The following is a 24,633-nucleotide window of genomic DNA, read 5'->3' as shown; positions in this document are numbered from 1 at the left end:
GCCATAACCTTTCATGGGGCACCTTATTAACTGGAATGAAACACCACCACCTGTTCCAAAGCTGTGTTGTAAAGGCAGTTATTTTTACTCCTCCCTTGACTAATCAGATACACTGATGCTCAGGAAATCTAGCCAGCAGTTGTTTAAAATAAAAAATGTCAATGGAAGAACATAACCTTACAATATTTTGAGAAGGTTGACTTAAATCCTCAGAATGGGTTGGTCATTTAATTGATTGCCCTGCGCACCCCCCCCCGCCAACAAAAACCTGTTCACATCACAACTTCTAAATCCCACAGTGGGAATTCCAGGATTGAGTTACTCATTATTTTTTACTGCCTCCTGACCTGAAGGCTTGATTTTGCCTGAAGACTTTGAATAATATTTTATAAAACTTTTCTGGGATGAGTTAAAAGCAATGATTTTCATATTTGCCCACAAATGTTCACAAGCTTATAATGAACAATTCTTTTGAGTCTTTGGAATAGACATCCAACGAGTTTGAGCTATTGATAGAAAGTGTGTGTGCGTCTTGCCAATTTTCTCTCCTGAGGGCACTACTTTCTCTTTGAATGGAATGTAGGGGTGACAAGAGTTCCCGCTCTTGTTCTGATTACTGATCTCTGCTTGTCAGTATGTGACATCGTGGTCAGATGTTAGCATCCCAACAATCTCTCTGGATCTCGATTAGGGGAGGAAATTCTGGCATTAATTTCTTTTTGAAACTTTGAACCAACAGATTGTGTTTGGTTAAATCCTTTTGTGGTGTCTGAAAGAAAATACAACATAGGAGCCGCCTTCAGCTCTCCAAGCCTGTACCAACACATTTGTCCTTCCATACTAAGACTGTCTTCACTTACAGGATTCATATCCCTCTATTCTCTTTCTATTCATATATTCATCCTGGTGACTCTTGAATGCTGTTATTGTGTCTGCTTCCACCACCAGCTCTGGCAGTGTGTTCCAGACTCTCGTGTAAAAAATGTCCCTTGCACATTTGTTTAAAATTCCTGTTTACTGCATAATTTCCACCTGTATGTGACCTTCGAAAATGCATCACCTCGAATTTGTCTAGATTAAACTCAATCCATCATTCTTCTGCGCGTGCCTCCCACTGATCTATACTCTGTGGTATCCTCTGACAGTCGTCCTCCACTCCCAATCTTTGCCTTGTTCGCAAACTTACTAATTAGACCAGACACGATTTATGTAGATTACAAACAGCAGAAGTTCCAGCACTGATCACCACTAGTCGCAACTCTCCATTCTGAAAGCATCCTTCTACTGTTACCCTGAGTCCTATGACTGAGTCAGTTCTTTATCCATCCTGCCAGCTCACACCTGATATCATGTGACTCCACCTTTTTGTACCAGTCTGCCATGAGGGCCCTTGTCAATGGCTTTACTGAAGTCCATGTAACATCAACTACTTTTCCCTCCTTAATCATCTTTGTCACCTCCTCAAAAACTCTATCAAGTTAGTGAGGCTTGACCTCTCCTGCAACACAATCATGTTAATTTCAAAGCAAATCCAAACCATGCATGGCTTTTTCTTTCATTTAAAATTTCCAAAATTGAAATTTGCAAAATGCTTAAACAGGATAGGTAGGGTATGATGTTCCCCTTGTTGAGAAGTCTAGAACTAAGGAGCACAATTTAAAACTGATGGAGAATGCCACTTAGGCTTGAAATATGGAGAAATATCTTTACTTAGAGGGTTGTAAACATTTGGAACTCTTGATTTAGATAAATTTTGAGATGCCATGAAAAAGACAATGTGGCCCACCATTACCTCCTGGCAAGATATTGCTGGGCAAGTTGTGTAAAGATTTCAAATGAGACATTTTGATTGTACGGCACATTTACTGTATAATGTTTTTACTGTCTTATTTAGGTTCCTCGACTGGTGGAAAGTTTAGCAAGCCATCGTTGTTCTCAGGTGGCAGCTGCAAAGGACCATACAGTTGTTTTGACAGAAGATGGATCTGTTTATGCTTTTGGACTGAACACTTATTATCAGTTGGGCATTGTACCTCCACCAGTCAACAGTAGTATACCAAGGCAGGTACGTATGGGCAATTGTTTTTGTTTTTTGGGATGCCTGCCTAACAATGGGCCATTGATGTTCTTTAAAGAGTCAGTTTATTTAAACCATTTAATGCAAACTTGAAATTTTTAGGGTCATTATCCGCAATGTTTTCAAAATAAAATGAATATAAAATAACAATTTTTTACTATGAGCATCTTTCTTAAGAGTTGAGGCTGAACAAAATTATGGAAAATTTCAAATTCTTAGAGTCAAAGAGATGTACAGCATGGAAACGGACCTTCGGTCCAACCCGTCCATGCCGACCAGATATCCCAACCCAATCTAGACCCAACTGCCAGCACCCGGCTCATATCCCTCTAAACCCTTCCTATTCATATACCCATCCAAATGCCTCTTAAATGTTGCAATTGTACCAGCCTCCACCACTTCCTCTGGCAGCTCATTCCATGTATGTACCATCCTCTACGTGAAAATGTTGCTCCTTAGGTCGCTTTTATATCTTTCCCCATCACCCTAAACCTATGCCCTCTAGTTCTGGACTTCCTGACCCCAGGGAAAAGATTTTGCCTATTTACCCTATCCATGCCCCTCATAATTTGTAAACCTCTAGAAGGTCACCCCTCAGCCTCTGACGCTCCAGGGAAAACAGCCCCAGCCTGTTCAGCCTCTCCCTACAGCTCAAATCCTTCAACCCTGGCAACATCCTTGTAAATCTTTTCTGAACCCTTTCAAGTTTCACAACATCTTTCCGCTAGGAAGGAGACCAGAATTGCACGCAGTATTCCAACAGTGGCCTAACCAATGTCCTGTACAGCTGCAACATGACCTCCCAACTCCTGTACTCGATATTCTGACCAATAAGAGAAAGCATACCAAACATTTTCTTCACTATCCTATCAACCTGCAACTCCACTTTCAAGGAGCGATGAACCTGCACTCCAAGGTCTCTTTGTTCAGCAACACTCCCTAAGACCTTGCCATGCAGTGTACAAGTCCTGCTAAGATTTGCTTTCCCACAATGCAGCACTTTGTATTTATCTGAATTAAACTCCATCTGCCACTTCTCAGCCCATTGGCCCATCTGGTCCAGATCCTGTTGTAATCTGAGGTAACCCTCTTCGCTGTCCACTACACCTCCAATTTTGGTGTCATCTGCAAACTTACTAACTGTACCTCTTGTACTCTCATCCAAATCATTTCTGTAAATGACAAAAAATAGAGGACCCAGCACCGATCCTTGTGGCACTCCACTGGTCTGAAAAACAACCCTCGTCCACCACCACCCTCTGTCTTCTACCTTTGAGCCAGTTCTGTACCCAAATGGCTAGTTCTCCCTGTATTCCATGAGATCTAACCTTGCTAATCTGTCACCTTATCAAATGCCTTGCTGAAGTCCATATAGATCACATCTACTGCTCTGCCCTCATCGATCCTCTTTATGGAGTATGAACTTCTGACTGTTTTGTTTGTTTAGGTTCTACTGTTTGTCATGGGGTGGGTCTTGAATTTTGTGATTTTATATTTTTAGAAGTTTCAAAAGCCTTTTAGCCTGGTCCTTTTTTAAGAGGTAAAAATGACCGTAAGATGTCAGAGTCGAAGTTTGGCATTCAACCCATTGTGATTGTGGCTGATCTGATAATCCTCACTCCGTTTTCTCGCCTTTTCATCAATTACTGTAGATTAAAAATCTGACTATCTCATCCTTGAATGTACATTTTTTTAAAAACTGTATCCTTTTGAGAGAAGAAATTCCTCCCCTCTCTTTAAATGTGTGATCCCTCTTATTCTGAGATTATGTCCTCTGGTCCTAGAATCTCTCATATAAGAGGAGCCTTTATTGAAAGGTTTAGGAGGAAAAGCAGGCAAGTAGGAATAATTGGGCAGCTCTTTTTGAGTAAAAGCAAAATAATGCAGATGATGGTAATCTCTCCAATCCTTTATTTGAATGGAATTGGCATGGAATGGCCTTATTCAGTACTCCAAGGTTCTAAGATTGTATTTTGATTCTTGGAGGAGTCAAAGAGGAAATTTTATAGCTGTTAAAGTTGAACAATTTTCTGTCACTTCATTAAATGCTGAAGGTTCAACTGGAAATACCTAGTGTCTTACTGAGCATCGTATTTTAATTGTAAGATTAAATAATCTTAAATTGCAATTCTAATTTGTAGATCCAAAGAAGTTTGATTAAATTTTGTTACGGGATTAAGTGCTTTAATTTAAAATCTTGCTTTTGAAAGCTATTCCTGAAAATGTTTTCAGATCCACTCAACTCAATATTTTATGAAACTTGTAACTTTTTCAAAACTTACAGATAGAGCAAAATTTTGTGTGCTTTTATAGAGGGCTTAGAACTATAGAAATTGCGATCTTGATTTTGTATTCCGCTTAATTGCATATGCTTTTAGTAACATTGCACCACTGGTATTTGAGTACCAGTACAATTTCCATTACAGTAAGGATTTTTGTAAAACTATATATGGAAACTGCTGGTTTGAAATAATACATAAGGGAATGTTGTGTGTTTTTACTTTCATGTTTGTGAATCTCTACATCTCTTAACCATTTGTGAAGGTACAGTCCAAAACCCTTAAAGGAAGAACTGTGATTGGAGTTGCTGTGGGTAGGTTTCACACTGTTCTGTGGACAAGGGAAGCAGTATATACCATGGGTCTGAATGGTGGCCAGCTTGGTAAGATGTATAAGTTGTTTACATAATGCTTGCAACGGTGAATTAGCTATGTTAGCTCTGCATGTGTATAATGCTGTGACCGTATACATTAATTACTGTATTTAAAGTTTTTTCACTTTGAATTTTCCTTCACTTTCTTTTAAAATAAAGTACTGCCAGCATCTTTTATAACTTGAGTTAAATACAGGATAAACCCATAATGTTTGGGTCAGTTTTAAAAGTGAACAATGTGACATTTTAGCTTTGAATACTGTTTGTCTTTGCATCTATATGATACCGCAATTGTTTAGTGTATGATTAAATGAGTTTACTTGAGACTCTTGCAGCTGTTGGAGGAAGGAGAATGTTATTCTCCTAGTACGAGTAGGATTTAGACCTTTGTCATTGTGCTGCACTACTATCTTTTATGTTTCTAATCTGTGTCCTTTTTAGCACTTTATGAATATTATGTATGTGGGCAACTTTAAAGTCAATTTATGTACATGTATAATTTTCGACTTCTCAGTGACAACTTTTTTAGCATTATTTAGTAACTTGTGTTGTGATTAAAAAGTATTTTAAGGTGATTGTACTATATTTGTAAATTCTCTTTAAATGAATAATACTTGTAGCTGCTTGCAATGCATGGCTATTTGGTTTGCCCTTCACAATTTTTTGGGATGTCAACATTTAATTATTATTCTGCTACATAAGTTAAATCCTGTTCTTTGAGAATTCTGTGGTCCAGCATGCCAATATTTTCCATTTATCTGAATAATTTATTAAGGTTACTTAATGGATCCTAATGGGGAACGATGTGTGCTTGCACCTCGGCAAGTATCGGCTTTGCATCATAAGGACATAGTGATCTCTCTCGTAGCTGCAAGTGATGGGGCCACAGTGTGTGTTACGGAAAAGGGAGATGTTTATCTGTTAACAGGCTATCAATGCAAGAAAATTGCTTCCAGGTATTTATTTTCCTTCATTTAAAGTTTCGGGCTCTTTCCAAGAATTGCAGTTGAGATCTATACACCTGAATTTGTAAGACACGGTTTCTGATAGCATCTCTGTTGCCAATGCACAGAGTGAAAAATTAAGCTTGGACATTTAATATATTCAATTCTTGGTAGTGCCTGGTGATATTCTGAACTTAAATGTTTTATTCAAAGCTCCCCACAAGGGCTGGCACATTTGTTCAGGGGCTTGCATTTTATGAATGGCTGCTTTGATTTTGTTGATTCCTGAGATGAGTGATTTGTCTTAAGAGGAAAGAAGATTTGAGTATATTGGGCCTAAAAGAGTGAGAATAAATCTTAGTGAAACTTGGAGGATTCAGTGGTGGCATGACAGGGTTGATGAGAAGATAATCAAGAATTTGACTTTTTCTGCCTTTAAACTATTCAAGGACTTTGCTTCCACCATTTTTGTTGTTTGAAGAAGAGCTTCAAAGAGAAGCAACTATTTGAGAAAAAAATTCTCATCTCCTGTCTTAAATGACTAACCCCATATTTTTAATTTGGCGGCACGGTGGCTCAGTGGTTAGCACTGCTGCCTCACTGCACCAAGGACCTGGGTTCAATTCTGGCCTCTGGTGACTGTCTGTGTGGAGTTTGCAAAATCTCCCTGTGTCTGCGTGGGTTTCCTCCCACAATCCAAAGGTGTGCAGGTTAGGTGAATTGGCTAAGCTAAATTGCCCAGAGTGTCAGGTGCATTAGTCAGGGGTAAATGTAGGGGAATGGGTCTGGATGAGTTGCTCTTCAGAGGGTCGGTGTAGATTTGTTGGGCCGAAGGACTGGTTTCCACATTGCAGGGAATCTAATCTAACCAGTTACCCCTAGTTCAACATTCTCTTATCAGGAGAGACATTCTTACCATATACATCCTGTCAGACCCAGAGGGTTCTTAACATGTTTTAATCAAGGTACCTATTGCACTTTTTTCAACTTCAGTCGATATAAGCATAGCTTGTCTGACCTTTCCTCATAAGACAACTTACACATTCTAGGTATTTGTCTACTAAATCTGCTCTGAACTATTTCCAGTGCATTTCCATTCGTTCTTAAATAAGTCAACCAATAGTACTAATAGTACAGTACTAATGTTAGTAGTACAATACTCCAGATATGGTCTCACCAGTGCTCATAATTGGACTATAATCGTCTTACTTACAATTTCCCTTGCAGTAAATAAAATTTTATTAGCTTCCTAATTATATGCTATATTTGCATGCTAACCTTTTGCAAGAATCTGGGGGCACCTAGATTCTGTGCATCTTATTTATGTTGTGACTCATGAGAAAAAGTTTAAATTTTAGTTTATATTGTTTAGAGAGAAAGAGTCCCTTAAGTATGCAAAATCTCAGGTGGGCTGGAGAATAAATCCAGAATATGATTAAAATAAACAAGTTAGCCGAGAAGTTTAACTAAGTTACTGAGAAAAAGAAATTAAAGCTGACATTAAAATTTATATAAAAGGCTGTTCCAGACATTTCTCTCTCATTCAGGAGTGCAGGTGCAATCTCGAAGCACGTTTAGATTATATCCAGTTGAAAGTTTGGTAGAGTTTTGGAATCTAATGCCTTCTAATGTTCTTTGCCATATCCTGGATGTTCTTTGTTATTGCTAACTTTTTTTTTGTATGTATGATAATTTATCTTTCCAGGAGGTGCTGAATTTAATTATTTTCTTGGGTGTGCAGGCAGTTAAACTTGAAGAAAATTCTTGTTACTGGTGGACACCTGGATCATAAAGTTGATCCTCAAGTACTTAACGAGGGAGGTGGTGAAAAAGTTTGCATACTTGGCCTTGATGAATCTGGCACAGTAAGTGAAGGCGTGCATTTTCCTTCTCCCTCTGTCTCTTAATGTTATGCATCCCACGTGCACTCGGGATCAGCAGTGCAGAGATTTAATGTAGTATTTGAAGCTGCATGGTATGTTGCTAAGTGGAGTTAGTTGCACCATTAGGTACAGTATTGGGAAAATGTGTTTTTCACTCCCGGTAGCTGCATCTAAAGATGACATAAGCTGTTACCGTGAAGTAACGTGATTCTGTTCGTTCTTTTCAGCTCCAGGAAGTGTCTTCTGGTGGGCTAGAAGACAAGCAGGGGTGGGGAGGAATGTCCTTCAGAGAACAAAAAAACCTTTGCTTTGTTATTCAGCTTTATATCCTTTCTTCATTTAAAAATAAGTTGATAGCAACCTCACAGCTGAAAGAATTTATTTATTGCCACATGTTTATAATATCAATAATAAACAAGATAAATGTTTTTCCTTGTGCAGGTATAGCTGATCTTTTGTAAAAGCCAACTGCAATACTAATTCATTTCAGGGAAGGAAGTCTTACCTATTTGGATCCATATGTAATGTTTGACGTTCCCAACGGTTTCAGCTCAGAGCCTGAGCTGGAGGGTGAACTACAGGTGCTGCAACTTCAGGGATGGTGTTGGTTGCCTGGATTCTTTTTTATCTGGAAACCGTTACACCTCTGAAGATGGTGACATCTGATTTGGTCAGCGTTCAGGGACAGGAGAGTGTAATTGCGAGTGTGGGAGCTAGGATAACTCAGAAGGCAGGTGTCTTTCTTTTGCAATTGTTCAACAATTTTGAAATGTTTTCATCTTGTTTGGATGAGATTGTGTGCACTGTGCACGATTCTATTTCTACCCATATTCCTATATGGCTCAGAAACCCGCCAACATGCAACAAGCTGCAGAAGAAACAAGAATGCTTAAAATTCCACAGACAGACTCAGACAAATGAGGGATATTTGAAATGGTGAGAGAAAGAGAGAATGCTGAGATGAGCTAATTGACTGTGGCACTGCATACAGGCAGCTGTTCAGGCGTGGTGACGAAGGAGTAATGCGTGGTACGTGGGACAGTATGGAGAGGGCACTTGACAAAGACTGTGTCCAGATGGCTATGTTGCCAGCTGGTGTCAAGATTCAGTACACCATCAGAGTTGGAGAGAACTTGCAATGCGATGGGGAGGATCTGGCCTTTGTGGTCTGTATCGGTACCAACTGTGTAGGCAACTCCGGAGGAGGTTCTATATCATTGGGATGAGGAGCTCGGTGTCAGGTAAACAACCCGAACCTCAAAAGGTGGTAACCTCCAGGATATAACCTAAGGCATATACATTAGGCTTGGGGCAAATCAGATTGGAGAGACGAATCTGAGGCTCAAAGATTGGTGTGGGATAGTGAATTCTGGTTTGTGGCACTCTGAGAAAAGTGGGAATTGCACTGACTGGATGGCCTCAGCCTGAATGTGCTGGGACCGTTCTTGTTGACTGCATAAATAGGGATGTACAGACAATTTTAAATTAATTAGTAGGGGTGAGGGATCAAATTTGTAAGGGGTCGTAAATTAGTAGAATCAGAACCAAAGAGAATTATATTAATATAGGGAATAGCAAACAGTCTGTGACCTGTCACTACGATTGCCGTGGATGAATATAGGGCATGAATCTAAGAGCAAATCAACCGAGAAGACTAGAATTTACCAAGAGTAAAATTAAAAGCACTGTATGTCAGCATATGATCTCAAACCATGTCAACTGAGAGTGCAAATAGAAATTCATAAGTATGATCTGGTAGCCATTATAGAGACATGGCTGCAGGATGAAATGGATTGTTGCTTGAATCCTGAAGGATATAAGGTATTTAGTAATAAGAGGAAGTTCTGCAAATGTACAGGGTTGGATCTGTTTGCTAATTTTGATATTCGTACAATAGAAAGGGATGATGCAGGTTGAGTAAATCAAGATGTGCGAGCCATTTGGTTAGAAATGAAAAATAATAAAGGCAGGTAGTTACATACCCCCTTTGTTCTCATGTTCATGTGCAGATACAGCAAATGCGGATGAATAAATGTGAGGGTATCCACTTTAATATCGTAAATAAGCAAGCAGATTATAATCTGGCAATAGGTTGGGAAAGTGCAATGAGACATAGGTGTCTTTGTGCGCCAGCTGCTGAAAGTAAGAATGCAGGGGCAGCAGACAGTAAAAGCAGCAAATGGTATTTTGGCCTTCGTAGTGAGATGACTGGAGTGCAGGAGCAGGTATGTTTTTGTGGGTTTTTTGTTCTTTTGCAATTGTACAGGACATTTAAGATCACACCTGGAGTAATGTGCGCAGTTTTGATATCCTTTTGCGGGAAGAAGTTCTTAATATGGAGGGAATATAAAGAAGGTTGAGCAGACTATCTCATACCATCCCAGGAGTCCGTCTCCAGACGGATGTCTACTACAAACCCACAGACACTCATAACTGCCTGGACTACACCTCCCACTTAGTATCCAGCAAGAACTTTCATCCCATTCTCCCAATGCCTCTGCCTCCGCTGCATCTGCTCGAATGAGGAGACATTCCACTCGTGAGCATCCCAGATGTCTACCTATTTCGAACAATGTGCTCTTTCTTCCTCTGTCATCCAGACCACCTTCCACTGCACCACCTTCGTTCTCTTTTCCACAGCTTAAAACTCCCCTCCAAATGTAATAAAGGCAGAGTTCCTCTTGTCCTCACCTACCACTCCACCAGTCGCCACATCCAACGCATCATTCTCAAACACTTCCACCAACTCCAACTAGACCCCATCCATCTTCCCCTCTCCACTCCTGACTACCTTCCACAAGGACTGTTCCCTTTGACAGTCCTTAGTTTGCACCATTCCCCCTCCCCCAGACCTCCAGGTACATTCCTCTGAAACTAAAAAGATGTAAAACCTGCTGATACACCGCTCCTCTCCATCCACGGCCCCCAAACAGTCCTTCCAGGTAAGACAGAAGTTCACCTCCTTCTCTTCCAACCTAGTTTACTGCATCAGGTGCTTCTCATGTGGTCTTTACATTGGGGTGACCAAACTTAAACTTAGGGATTGGTTAGCCAAGCATCACAACCAGGCCCGAAGGGGCCGTTTGGACCTCCCAGTCACTGCCCATTTTAATTTCCTTTCCCACTCCCTTTCCGACATGACCATCCTTGGCCTCCTCCATTGTCACAACGAACCACTCTGCGAATTGGAGGAATAGCACTTTATCTTCCGTCTGGGCATCCAACAGCTTGAAGGGCTCCACATTTGAGTACTCCAATTTCAAATAATCTCCCTTCCCATCACCCTACTCCCCCAATGATTGGCTCACTGTAGGCATCAATCTCTTTTTTTTTTAAACTATGACTAGAACTCTTGCCATCTCTTCTGTTCTTCCATCTCCCACTTTGTCAACATGCATGTACCATCAATTTCCAGGACTTGTCTGTTCTGAAGAAGAATCATGGGACTTCAAACATTAACTCTGTTTCTCTCTCCAAATGTGCTGCCAGACCTGCTGAGTTTCTTCAGCTCTTTGATAAGTAACTTTGAAATAAAAACAAAGTGGCATACATATCTCTAATAGTAATTACATGATTAGGTGAAACATGAAGGAAAAAATAATGAGCTTGTCAGAAAGGCATGCCGATAAAGATGGGGAGATCTTAATCTACATATAAACTGGAAATGTCAGCAAGGCAAAGGTCGCCTAGGTGAAGAGTTTCTGGAACAAAGCAGGAATTGTTGGGAGAACTCTGATGTGAAGAGAAAGCAGAGTTAATGTTTCTGGTCCAGTGACTAGTAACCCTTCTGAAGAATGTTAACTCTGCTTTCTCTCAACAGATGCCACTGGCCTGCTGAGTTTTCTTTTCAGCAATTTCTGTTTATTGTTTCTGATTTTCAGTATCTGCAATTCTTCAGTTTTATTTTGGAGAGTTCCTGGCTAGTTTCTCACAACAGTACTTCTGAGTACATCAGACCAGACTGTAATTCCATCTCATTACAACAATATCAGATTAATGATCCTTTGTAACAGCTAATTTGGAATGAATGACTGACTGACTGAATTTTGCTCTTCATTATTTGATTAAATCAGTATATTTTTCATCTTGAACATCAGTTGGAAAGCTAATCTTGAGAGAAGCAGAAGTATAGAATATATTCTGGTTTGGATTAGTTTGAGGGAGGGAGAAGTTGGTCTGAAACTATATTTGTCAATTTTTAAATTGAGGGCCTGAACACACAGCTATCATAAGTAAATTGGCTGAATTTCAGAGCGGAGGGGAGAGTGACAGTACTTGATGTCAAGGCTATATTAGATCATGTGCGATATCAATAAACCCACCAAAACTAACCAGTGGGAATTGGGGAAAACTCTGGAGTCAGAACTGCCATAGAGGAAAATGGTTACTTTTGAGGTCAGTCATCCCAGCTCCCTGACCTCTCTGCAGGAGTTCCTCTGGGTACTGTCCTTACCTGTCTCAAAACCATTTTAGCTGCTTTATCAATGACCTTTCCTCCATCATAAGATCAGAAGTTGAGATATTTCCCTAATGATGGCACAACGTTCAGCACTACTCACAATTCCTTAGGTACTGAAACAGTCTGTCTAAATGCAGCAATATCTAGGCAATATGCAGATTTATGCTGAAAAGTGGCAAGTGGGTCAGGCTACAACTGTCCAAGAGAGAATCTGACTATTGCCCCTTGACATTCAGTGGCATTACCATTACTCTGTCATGATCAACATCTTAGGTTTCTGGTAAATAGTAATCCTTTAGGGATACACTACTTAAATACTATGGCTGCAAGAGTAAGTCAGAGGCTCAGCATCCTACTGTGATTAAATTATCTTCTGACTTCCAAAACCAGTACACAATTTACAAGACGCAAGTCAAGAATCTGATGGAATACCCCCTTCTTGCCAACAACATTTGAAAATCTTGGACAAAGCAGCCTGCTTGGCATTACATCCAGAACCATTCATGTTCTTCTGTACCGATTGTGTGTAATGGCAGCAGTTTGTATCATTTAGAAGATGCACTGCAGAAATTCATGAAGCCTTCTTAGATGGCACCTTTAACCCATGCCCACTGACATCTAGAAGCAGCAGATACAAGGGAACACTGGCACCTGTTGCCTCCTTGATATGGCATACACTGTTCCTTCACTGTTGCTGTGTCAAAGTACTGGAACCCCCTCCCTAGCATTATTTTGGGCTGCAGTGGTTAGAGAAGGTAGTTGGTTACCAACTAGGAATGGGCAATAAATGTTGGCCCAGCCAGCGATGCCCTCATTTCAAAGAATTTTTCTAACTAATAGGTTAGAGGCTAGATCAAGAGAAGTTTAGTGACACAAATTCTGCACATATTTGAGAGCAAGTATATTCCAAAAAGAAATGCTAAGGGCTAGACCCACCATCTGTGGTTAACAAGAAATATTAAATGTAGATGCAAGCTAACAAAAACAGGCATATAATTTGTGCAAAGAATTGCATGCCAGAAGATTGGATGCATCTCGGGAGGAAATATTTGAGGGGGAGAAAGAAACAAATGAAAAATTTTGTATGTACAGGGAGGCTACAAAATGCTTATAGATAGGTTAAGTCAGTGGGCAAACCTGTGGCCAAATAGTATTATGTGAGAAAATGTGAAATGGCCCATTTTGGCAGGATGAATAAAAACAAAATTTTTTTTATGATGGTGTGGGATTGTACAGCTGTCAGGTACAGATGGATCTGGGTATCCTCGTGGGTGAATTGCAACAGATTGTATGCAGGTACAGTGATTAATTGGGAAGGTTAAGAGACTGTTATTTGTTGTGAGGGGAATTAAGTACAAAACTAAGGAAGTTGTGCTTTGGTTATATATGGCACTGGTGTGAGATGGCATTTGCAGTAACATAATATCAGTCACCTTTTTTGAAGGATATAGATATATTGGGGGCAATTCAAGGTAGGTTTGCTAGGATAATATGGGTGGTTGATAAGCCAAACATGTCCAACCTCTTGTATTCACTGGAGTTTACAGGAGCAAGAAGTGATTTGATTGTAACATAAAAGATCTGGAGAGGTTTTGATCAGTTATATGAGCAGAACGTTTCCTCTTATGGGAGAATCTAGAATTAGATATCACTGTTTAAAAGTAAATAGTCACCCATTTAAAACTGACGAGGGGAAACTTTTTTTTTCTGAGGCTCCTGAGGTTTTGCATTTAGATTAAATTCCCTACAGTATGAAAACAGGCCCTTCGGCCCAACAAGTCCACACTGACCATCCGAAAAGTAACCCATCCAGACCCATTCCCCTCCCCTATATTTACCCCTGACAAACACGCCTAACAATATGGGCAATTTAGCATGGCCAATTCACCTGACCAGCACATCTTTGGATTGTGGGAGGAAACTGGAGTACCCGGAGGCAACCCACACAGATGTGACAGCATGCAAACTCCGCACAGTCACCCAATGCAGGAATTGAACCTGGGTCCCTGGTGCTGTGAGGCAGCAGTGCTAACCAGTGAGCTACTGTGCCGCGCCTTGTGTGGAAGAAGAGTCGTTGAATATTTTTAAGGCAAAGGTAGATTGCTTAAACTTGCACCCCTTAGTTTTTTTTTTATCAGGTGTGGGCAGCAATGCAGATCTAAGATTATGATCAAATCAACCATTATCTTATTGAATGGCAGATAAGACATGAGGGGCTGAATGGCCTGCTCCTGTCCTAATGTGTGTGACCATAATATAGTCCACCGAGTTAGTTCTAATGTCCTTTTTTCAGCAGGCCATTCAGTCATGTATACAATTGCTGCAGAGGCTTCAGCAGCATCTTAATGCAGATAATGGTGGGAAATAAATGTAGCCATGCTTGGGTCACCCATGGAACAACTAAAGTAATTCAGTAAAAACAGCAAATGCTGGAGAAACTCTGCAAGTCTAGCAGCAGGTGTGGGGAAAGAGATAACCTTTCAGTCCACTGGTGACTCCTTTTATCTATAGGTCTGAAGAGATGATATTGAAACAAAGATATAAATTTGGTTTGGTGTACTGATTATCGTAAGTGGGCAAATATTTGAGAAATAGTCAAAATACTTTGACAATTTGAAGTACCAATACACAATCATGCCTGAATATAAGGAGTTAAGTGTGACATTTTTAATGAAAATACTTAGCTTAATCTGCAAAGTTATTCCTGTGTTCTGATTGGTTTTTTTTCCCCACAAATCACATGAATACCTTTTTTTTTAAAGGGAATAATTCCTTTATACATAGTTTTGTGACCAAGGATTAAAAGAGACTGAGCATTTGTCACATCTTTAAGATTACAAATGCTCAAATTATTTAATTGGCTGATTTGGAGACAATAGCACTTGTTAGTACAGAACGAGAAAGTTTTTAAATGTTGCATGTTATTTGCTGCTGACATGCATGTAATATCTTTGAAAAATAGTGTGAGACTATTAGGTGGTAGTGGTGGCTAACAAGTGGTTTATGTTAAAGAGATGTGAGAAATTTAATGATCATGTCAATCAAAGCATTGAAAGAAAACATTTGAAAGTTTGAATTTCAAGTCAATCATCAGGTGTAACATTAATTGGAAGGAACGGTTTATTTCAAGTTTCAGGATTTGTTTTATCCAGTCCTGAACATCTGGGATTGAAGAGCATAGAGTTGTGGGGACCATTTAATGGTCTTAGTACAGATGAACACTTCAGCCACTAAAATGGTAGTTCAATCTTTTTACAAACGAAAGCAGAAGTTCACTAAGGACTCTTAACAGCACCTTCCCAACTCATGACTGCTCCCATTTAGAAAGGCAAGGACAGCACAAAGATGGGAACATGGCCACCTGCAGGTTCCTCTCAAAGCCATTCACCATTCTGACATGGAAGTATGTCCATGTTCCTTCAGTGTTGCTGGATCAAAAGCCTGGAACTCCATTCCTAACAGCACTATGGGTATATCTACACCAAATGGACTGGAGTGCCTCAAGAAAGCAACTCCCTATCACTTCTCAGAAGCAATTAGGAATGGGCAATAATTGCCAGTCCAGTTAGCGACACCCACCTCCCATAAATGAATAAAACAAAAGCTATTATGAATGGAATTTTCTTTTTCTTCTGTGCTGTTTGATGTCCAATATTTACTCCCTCTTCTGAATTTTGTAATCTGTTGGCTGTTGTGTTGCTATGAGGAGCAGTGGGTGGAATATAGGCAGAGGTTCTTTCAGAAATTGGAATATTGCTGCCGTGTTCACCCTCTTGTGGCCATCGAGATTGTCATCATACCACAAACGGGAACACATTTGCTTATTGTACATTTTTGGGAACTAAATTGCATTTACTTGAATTAAGTCTTTTGCATTGATGGGAACATTTTTCTCAGGAGAAATGCAAAGAACTTTGTGTATTGCCTGCATTTCTTGGGACAGCAGTTTGGCTTAGCCAGTTCTATGTAAATATATTTTCAAGCTTTGTTCATTGAAATTTTAGTTTGCATTGATTATACTGGATGCCATCTGGTGGCTTCAGCATTGTTTAGCATCTTACCATTAAAACAGAAATTTCTTGATTTTTGTTTAAGATACAGAGGAACCTTGATTATCCGTCATTCAATTATCCGAATATCAGATTATCCGGCAAGATCGCAAGATCTTGTTGCTTGGCTAAACAATGTTATCAGGCATTCAATTAACTGAACAAAATACTCCCTGCCCATGTCCTTCAGATAATTGAGGTTCCTTTGTATTAAATGAATATTAAGGATTTATAAGGATGAACAGTATGGAAATGGACCCTTCAGCCAACTGGGCTGTGACAAGAGATTCTTGACTAAATTGAGGTGAATAGATGGCCAAAGGTGAGAGATCTCAGAACTTGGAAGTTCCTTTGCAATTGACTTGTGGGAGGAGGTGTAACTGCTGATAGATACAAGAAAGTAACATGATAGCTCTGCCTTTGATTGAGACTCCAGGAATAGAGAGTTTATGTATAAAGGTGGAAGGGGTAAATGTGACAGGAAGGAATTTGACAAGGTTGCCCTGAGCAGGCTTGGAAAGATCAACAGGAGTGTAGAATAAGGCAATTGGATGTGCTGTGCCTCAGTGGCTCTTTGGCACAAACAGTGATACTGAGGGAAGCTGTGGCTTATCAAAGTGAAATCAAGACCATGAACACAGGTCAGTAGGAATATCTAGGAATAATGAAGACTTGAGGAGGTATTTGTAATTACTGAGTCCCAGGCATGGAGAAATTTTAAAAGGAGAAGGACTGAGTTACAAAGGCAAAATTACAAGAGGAGAGCATAATTGAGGTTAAAAAGACCCAAAAGAATGGGGAAATAGTTGTAGTAAACTCTGGTCTGGAGCACCTGCCAAATGTGTATGCAAATGGATGAAGGAAAATTCTGATTACATAAACATATCAAAGATTAGCATTGATGTTCTCTTGTAATAAATTGGCAAGTTATCGTCATCACCTTTTGGCCCCACTGACTTCTACACCTTTTAGGTTGAACAAGGCAAAGGATACTTCATGCTGCTCATGACCTATTGCTCTCCATTATTTGATTAAATCGGTATATTTTTCATCTTGAACATCAGTTGGAATGCTAATCTTGAGAGAAGCAGAAGTATAGAATATATTCTGGTTTGGATTATTTTGCCCCTACCATCACTTGCTAAGTGATGTCACCGAGATATTTTGAAACAACCTGTTCAGATGGGGCTTGAACCCAGGCCACAGGACCAGAGGTAGAAACACTACCATTGCAGTGCAAGACCCTTTTTAGAATGATGTCTTTCCCATCATTTCCCACTTACTAAGTCCTAAAGTACCTAATTGCCAGATTTGGCTCCCATCAAATGGTAATCAACATCAAGATTACCATTCACAACTACTTTCTCAACAACTAACTGTTGAAGATACCTGTTCACGGTAGATTGCTGCAAATCAAATCTTGGTTTTTCTGAAGACAAATTTTCATCTGTATTGAAAGCACCATTCTTTTCCCTAATGTGAGACAAACTGAGGACAGATGTAGAAGACTCTGCCATTCGCAACAGAATTATATACCACCACAAGCTTTATGCGCATGATCCAAGAGGTTTTTCGCTCCATGATCCCTATTAATGCAGAAGAGTAACTCTGCTTCAATAGGTATTATAGGAGATCATGTTGAACCATCACTTTAGAAATTGTGTGTTAGCTTCAAGTTGGGATTGCTTGCACACTAAGTATCAAATTAAGTTTGCTAGTTACATTGCCTGTCTGCATTGGCTTCCAGCGTTCCAGGTTCACTTTAATTTAAAATGTTCACACTCCTCCTGTTTTAGATCTGAGTTTGTCCTTTCTGGTCTCTAACCTTTTTTTATTCACCACTTCCTCCTTCCATCCCATCACCCCAATCCAATCTCAAACACTGATCTCCTGACTCCATACTCTTGCACAGGCCTCCCACAAGGGTGGCCATGCACCCAGTTATTTATGCATGGAATAATTTGTTTTTCAGTCCCTTTTTCTCAATCAGCTATGTTGGTCTCCTTCATCGTACTTGTACATTTAGTTTTAGCTTTTTTTTAATGAAATTCCTTTGGGGAGGCATTAGGTCGATGTTGGAGCTTGGAGATGGCAAGAACAACACTGACCAAAATGAATTACGTAAAGGGACCTACCTGATTTTTCTATGCATAGAAGATGAATAGAAATTGGGATTGACTTGAGTGCAGTATATATTGTGGGATTCTCTCCAGCTGGCTGGTTTACAAGCATGCATACCTGTGTGGGAGAATGATGTGGCTATAATGAAAATGTGGCTTAAAAATGTTGAGGGTAGGGCACTCTAATGTTTCAGGATACAAAATGTTTCCAACAATGAGAAGTAATAAGGGGTGGTGAATCCTTTTTGGGACAAGGACAGAATTTATTTGGTTAGGGTGTAGAAACAAGATAGATATTTTGAAATGCTACTGGGAGCAGTTTAGAAGTTTCCAGGTATTGCGAGGGGTGAGTCTGTTTCTATGCTGTTAACCATTGTGATTCTGTTAAATGATCTGGAACTTCCTGCCTATGTGGATGATAGAATGATAGACAGATACAACCAGCGATTTCGAAAGAAAGTCAAATGGGCTACAGAGGGAATTAAGCTTGCAGTGCTGTGGGGATAGAGTGGGGGAATAGGACTGGTTTGCTTTGCAGAGTTGAATTGAATACAACAGAACAAACTACTTCCATGTGTGTTTTGACACCATGATTGAATTTTCCTGCTTGCATCCTGGCCAGGAGATGTTCTATGTATAAAAGGTGAAATAGTCCTGATGACTGTTAATGGTTTCTGGCCACAATTTAACTGGGCTTATGTTCGTTCTCACCCATAATTAATTCATTCTGATATCTGTGACCTATAATAATTTATGTACCTTCTGTTAACACTGTAGTGTTAGAATTAGTCAGAGGGAAATGGGTCTGGGTGGGTTACTCTTTGGAGGGTTGGTGTGGACTTGTTGGGCCGAAGGGCGTGTTTCCACATTGTAGGGAATCTAATCTAATCTTAAATAATATTTAATATTCAAAGTAAATCTAAATAGCAAACAACTGCTATAAATAACTGAAGGCTATATTTTGTGATACTAAACTGGAGAATGGAAGAGGGTCATGTGATCTACTCTGATATCTGTTCAACAACAAGCATAGGAGACTGGGTTGCTATAGTTACAAGAGGGAAACCAGTTAGGACACTGGATAAAATAATCATAATGAGAGAAATTAGTTTATCCACTTTCAGGGATTCTATCCCTCCACCCTGGAGGCTCCCTCCTTCCATCCCTGATGAAGGGCTTTTGCCCGAAACTTTGATTTTCCTGCTCCACGGATGCTGCCTGACCTGCTGTGCTTTTTCAGCACCACTCTAATCTAGAAGCAAAGAGGTTCTTCTGCAGCTGTACAGGGCCCTAGTGAAACCGCACCTGGAATATTGTGTGCAGTTCTGGTCTCAATTTGAGGAAAGACATTCTGGCTATTGAGGGAGTGCAGTGTAGGTTCACAAGGTCAATTCCTGGAATGGCAGGACAATCTTATGTTGAAAGATTAGATTAGATTAGATTACTTACAGTGTGGAAACAGGCCCTTCGGCCCAACAAGTCCACACCGCCCCGCCGAAGCGCAACCCACCCATACCCCTACATCTACCCCTTACCTAACACTACGGGCAATTTAGCATGGCCTGGAGAGACTGGGCTTGTATACCCTTGAGTTTAGAAGACAGAGGGGATCTGATTGAGACGTATAAGATTATTAAATAATTGGACACTCTGGAGGCAGGAAACCTGTTTCTGCTGATGGGTGAGTCCAGAACCAGAGGACACAGCTTAAAAATAAGGGGTACGCCATTTAGGACAGAGATGAGGAGAAACTTCTTCACCCAGAGAGTGGTGGGTGTGTGGAATGCTCTGCCCCAGAAGGCAGTGGAGGCCCAGTCTCTGGATTTGTTTAAGAAAGAGTTGGATAGAGCTCTCAAGGATAGTGGAATCAAGGGTTATGGGGATAAGGCAGGAACAGGATACTGATTAAGGATGATCAGCCATGATCATAATGAATGGAGGTGCAGGCTCGAAGGGTAGAATGACCTACTCCTGCACCTATTGTCTAGAGTTTCCAGCATCTGCAGTCCTCCCTTTTGCCCATAAGATTAGAGAAGTCTTACAGCAAATGTACAAGGTGCTGGTGAGATCACAACTGAAGTATTTTAATCAGCTTTGGTCCCTTTTACATAAGGGAAGATGTGATTGAAGCCTGGTACAGGGGGCTAGTTTTGAGAACACGTTTAAACTGATTGGCCTGAATTGGAGGTGTCAGTGTTGGACTAGGGTGGACAAAGTTTTAAAAATTACACCACTCCAGGTGATCGAGCTGTGGGAGCAGAGGTTTTTGTTTGTATTGAAGGCTGAGACCGGTTCTTGACCAGTAGAGAACTCATGGGGAAAAGGGCAGAAAAGTGGACCTAAGGAGTGTCTGATCAGAATATGTTGGCAAAGTACCCTCAAGCGGCTAAACAGCCTATTCCTGTTCCTACTACTTATGCTCTTAATTGCCTACAGAAATGGTGTTTAGTCAATGCTACTTTTCACATATCTTTTAAGAAGTTATCGATATTGGAGGGGATCGTGACCCTACTCTCGTTCCATACTTATGCCAAAGGAACTGCATAGCTCAATGGATTATGAAAGGGTGGAGAATGTGGAAATAACTGCACGTTCAACATACAGTACTATCAATAGATGAAAATAGGAAATGAACAGTGATCCAATAAGCTGAGCTCTACAGCTGAAGAGCAGTTCGTTGTCAGTCAGAAGTTAGTAGATAAAAGTTGCAAATGGAGCTGAACACAGTATCTGCAAACAATGGTATTGATTTGAGGTAGAGGCAATTGTCTTTTTTTTTAATCGAGCATTGGCTACTTACTTCAAATGGGTACAGATACCAAGGAGGATTCTGGCATTAGGATTATTAAATAGAATGATGTAGTAAAACACCAGTGCTGAAGTGGGCCATATAGCTTGCTTCTAGTTTCAGTCAGTTATGCAATTACTCAGAATATGGATTGGAGAGCTTTAGTTTCAGCCATAAGCAATCCTAACCTCTTTCTGACTTACGAAGGTGGAATTTTGGAGGTGGTAGCTCTTCCAATCTTTTTTTTTCCCCTGAAACTACTTTGGGAACATGTGCTTCTTTCAGCTTCTATAACATCTATCCACTTCGTGGACCCAGTTAAAGAATATGTTTCTCTTCACTGATCCCTTTCCATATTACAACGTTGAACAGGACAGGCCCTTCAGCCCTGATTGTTGTGCCAACCTTTTATCCGACTCTAAGATCAAACTAACCTACGTACCCTTCATTTTGCTATTATCCATGTGCCTATCCAGGACTCACTTAAATGTCCCTAATGTATCTGACTCTACTACCACTGGTGGTATATTCCAGGCACCCAACACTGTCTAAAGAACCTACCTTTGACATCTCCCCTAAAACTATCCTCTAATCACCTTAAAATTAAGCGCCCTCATGATAGCCATTTCTGCCCTCAGAAAATGTCTCAGGCTGTCCACTCTATTTATGCCTCTATCATCTTGTACACCGTTTATCAAATCATCTCTCATCTTTCTGTCGAAGCAAAAAAAAGTGGAAGTTTGAAGCTTAAAGATTAGGCAGTTTGAATGTTGCAAAGAACCCTGCTCCAAGCTACAGAGTGCCATTTTCTTATTGTGCTGTTTGTCTTTGTTTATTGGATGGGGATAATCATGTTTGTTCGTTCGTTCGTTCACTCATTCACTCACTTGTTTCAATTTCCTCCTTTTTGTTTTCCCCATCAGGTGTTTTGTTGGCGATCTTCAAGCTGCATAATTAAACAGTGTCGGTGGGCTTATGGCCGTCAAGTCTTCGTGTCAGACATTGCTTTGAGCAAACATGAAATGATGTTTGTAACACAAGATGGTGAAGGGTTTACAGGACACTGGGCAGGAGGAGAAAAAACAAATTTGGAAAGGAAAGGTAAAAACTTCAATCTTGTTGCTCTGATTAATTTCTTTAAATGAATTTAAATTTCAGTGAAAATTTATTGGGGGTTATGCTTCTCTAGTTTGGCAGCATGGTAGCTCAGAGGTTAGCACTGCTGCTTCACAATGCCTAGAACATAGAACATAGAACAATACAGCACAGAACAGGCCCTTCGGCCCATGCTGTTGTGCCGACCATTTGTTCGAGGTTAAGCACCCATCCATGTACCTATCCAATTGCCGCTTAAAGGTCGCCAATGATTCTGACTCTGCCAGTCCCACAGGCAGTGCATTCCATGCCCCCACCACTCTCTGGGTAAAGAACCTACCCCTGACATTTCCACCCCCCCCCCCCCCCCCCCCATACCTTCCACCCTTCACCTTAAATTTATGTCCCCTTGTAACACTCTGTTGTACCCAGGGAAAAAGTTTCTGACTGTCTACTCTATTTATTCCCCTGATCATCATATAAACCTCTATCAAGTCACCCCTCATCCTTCGCCGTTCCAATGAAAAAAGGCCTAGCTCTCTCAACCTATCCTCGTATGACCTATTCTCCATTCCAGGCAACATCCTGGTAAATCTTCTCTGCACCCTCTCCAAAGCTTCCACATCTTTCCTAAAGTGAGGCGACCAGAACTGCACACAGTACTCCAAATGTGGCCTTACCAAGGTCCTGTACAGCTGCAACATCACCTCACGACTCTTGAATTCAATCCCTCTGCTAATGAACGCTAGTACACCATAGGCCTTCTTACAAGCTCTATCCACCTGAGTGGCAACTTTCAAAGATCTATGAACATAGACCCCAAGATCCCTCTGCTCCTCCACCTTACTAAGAACCCGACTGTTAACCCTGTATTCCGCATTCTTATTTGTCCTTCCAAAATGGACACACTACACCGGGTTGAACTCCATCTGCCACTCCTCAGCCCAGCTCTGCATCATATCGAAGTCCCTTTGCAGCTGACAATAGTCCTCCTCACTATCCACAACTCCACCAATCTTCGTATCGTCTGCAAATTTACTGACCCACCCTTTGACTCCCTCTGCCAAGTCATTAATAAAAATTACAAATAGCAGAGGACCCAGAACTGATCCCTGCGGAACTCCATTTGTAACTGGGCTCCAGGCTGAATATCTGCCATCTACCACCACTCTCTGACTTCGACCGGTTAGCCAGTTTTCTATCCAACTGGCCAAATTTCCCTCTATCCCATGCCTCCTGACTTTCCGCATAAGGCTACCATAGGGAACCTTATCAAATGCCTTACTAATATCCATGTACACTACATCCACTGCTCTACCCTCATCCACATGCTTGGTCACCTCCTCAAAGAATTCAATAAGACTTGTAAGGCAAGACCTACCCTTCACAAATCCATGCTGGCTGTCCCTAATAAAGCCATGTCTTTCCAGATACTCATAAATCCTATCCCTCAGTACCCTTTCCATTGCTTTGCCTACCACCGAAGTAAGACTAACTGGCCTGTAATTCCCGGGGTTTATCTCCATTCCCTTTTTTGAATAGGGGCACAACATTCGCCACTCTCCAGTCCCCTGGTACCACCCCCATTGACAATGAAGATGAAAAGATCATTGCCAACGGCTCTGCAATTTCCTCTCTTGCTTCCCACATAATCCTAGGGTATATCCTGTCAGGCCCAAGTTGTTCAAAATGCCCAACACATCTTCCTTCCTAACAAGTATCTCCTCTAGTTTACCAGTCCGTTTCACACTCTCCTCTTCAACAATACGGTCCCTCTCATTTGTAAATACTGAAGAAAAGTACTCATTCAAGACCTCTCCTATCTCTTCCGACTCAATACACAGTCTCCCACTGCTGTCCTTGATCAGACCGACCCTCGTTCTCGTCATTCTCATGTTTCTCACATACACATAAAATGCCTTGGGGTTATCCTTGATCCTATCCGCCAAAGATTTTTCATGCCCTCTCTTAGCTCTCCTAATCCCTTTTCTTCAGCTTCCTTCTGGCTATCCTGTATCCCTCCAACACTCTGTCTGAACCTTGTTTCCTCAACCTTATATAAGCCTCCTTCTTCCTCTTTACAAGATATTCAACCTCCCTCGTCAACCAAGGTTCCCTCACACGACCATCTCTTTCCTGCCTGACAGGTACATACATATCAAGGACATGTCGTATCTGTTCCTTTGAAAAAGTTCCACATTTCCACGACATCCTTCCCTGACAGCCTATGCTCCTCAGATCCTTTCTTACAGCATCGTATTTACCTTTCCCCAATTGTAAAATCTACCCTATTGCACGCACCTATCTCTCTCCATAACCAAGGTGAAAGTCACAGAATTATGGTCACCATCACCAAAATGTTCACCCGCTAACAAGCTCGTCACTTATCCCGGTTCGTTACCAAGTACCAAATCCAATATGGCCTCCTCTCTGGTCGGACAATCTACATACTAAGTTAGTAAAGCTTCCTGGACACACTGCACAAACACCTCCCCATCCAATCTACTTGACCTAAATATCTAAGAACTTGGGTTTGATTCTAGCATTGGCTGTCTGTTTCCCCCT

General features: G+C 40.8%; 1 protein-coding gene across 1 annotated transcript in view; it reads left to right on the top strand.

The window, feature by feature from the left end:
* Nucleotides 1–24,633, top strand: part of ibtk (inhibitor of Bruton agammaglobulinemia tyrosine kinase) — a 115,940-nt gene that overhangs the window by 30,624 nt on the left and 60,683 nt on the right. The window contains exons 6-10 of the mRNA XM_072553432.1: nt 1,895–2,065; nt 4,622–4,739; nt 5,506–5,686; nt 7,416–7,539; nt 21,897–22,074. Of these exons, the coding sequence (XP_072409533.1) occupies nt 1,895–2,065; nt 4,622–4,739; nt 5,506–5,686; nt 7,416–7,539; nt 21,897–22,074 (772 nt within the window). The remainder of the gene's footprint in view (nt 1–1,894; nt 2,066–4,621; nt 4,740–5,505; nt 5,687–7,415; nt 7,540–21,896; nt 22,075–24,633) is intronic.

The sequence above is a fragment of the Chiloscyllium punctatum genome, chromosome 3 (genome assembly GCF_047496795.1).
Source record: "Chiloscyllium punctatum isolate Juve2018m chromosome 3, sChiPun1.3, whole genome shotgun sequence".
Classification (NCBI taxonomy): Eukaryota; Metazoa; Chordata; class Chondrichthyes; order Orectolobiformes; family Hemiscylliidae; genus Chiloscyllium; species Chiloscyllium punctatum.
The sequence above is the reverse complement of the archived record's forward strand: the minus strand, read 5'-3'. Positions and strand labels throughout refer to the sequence as shown.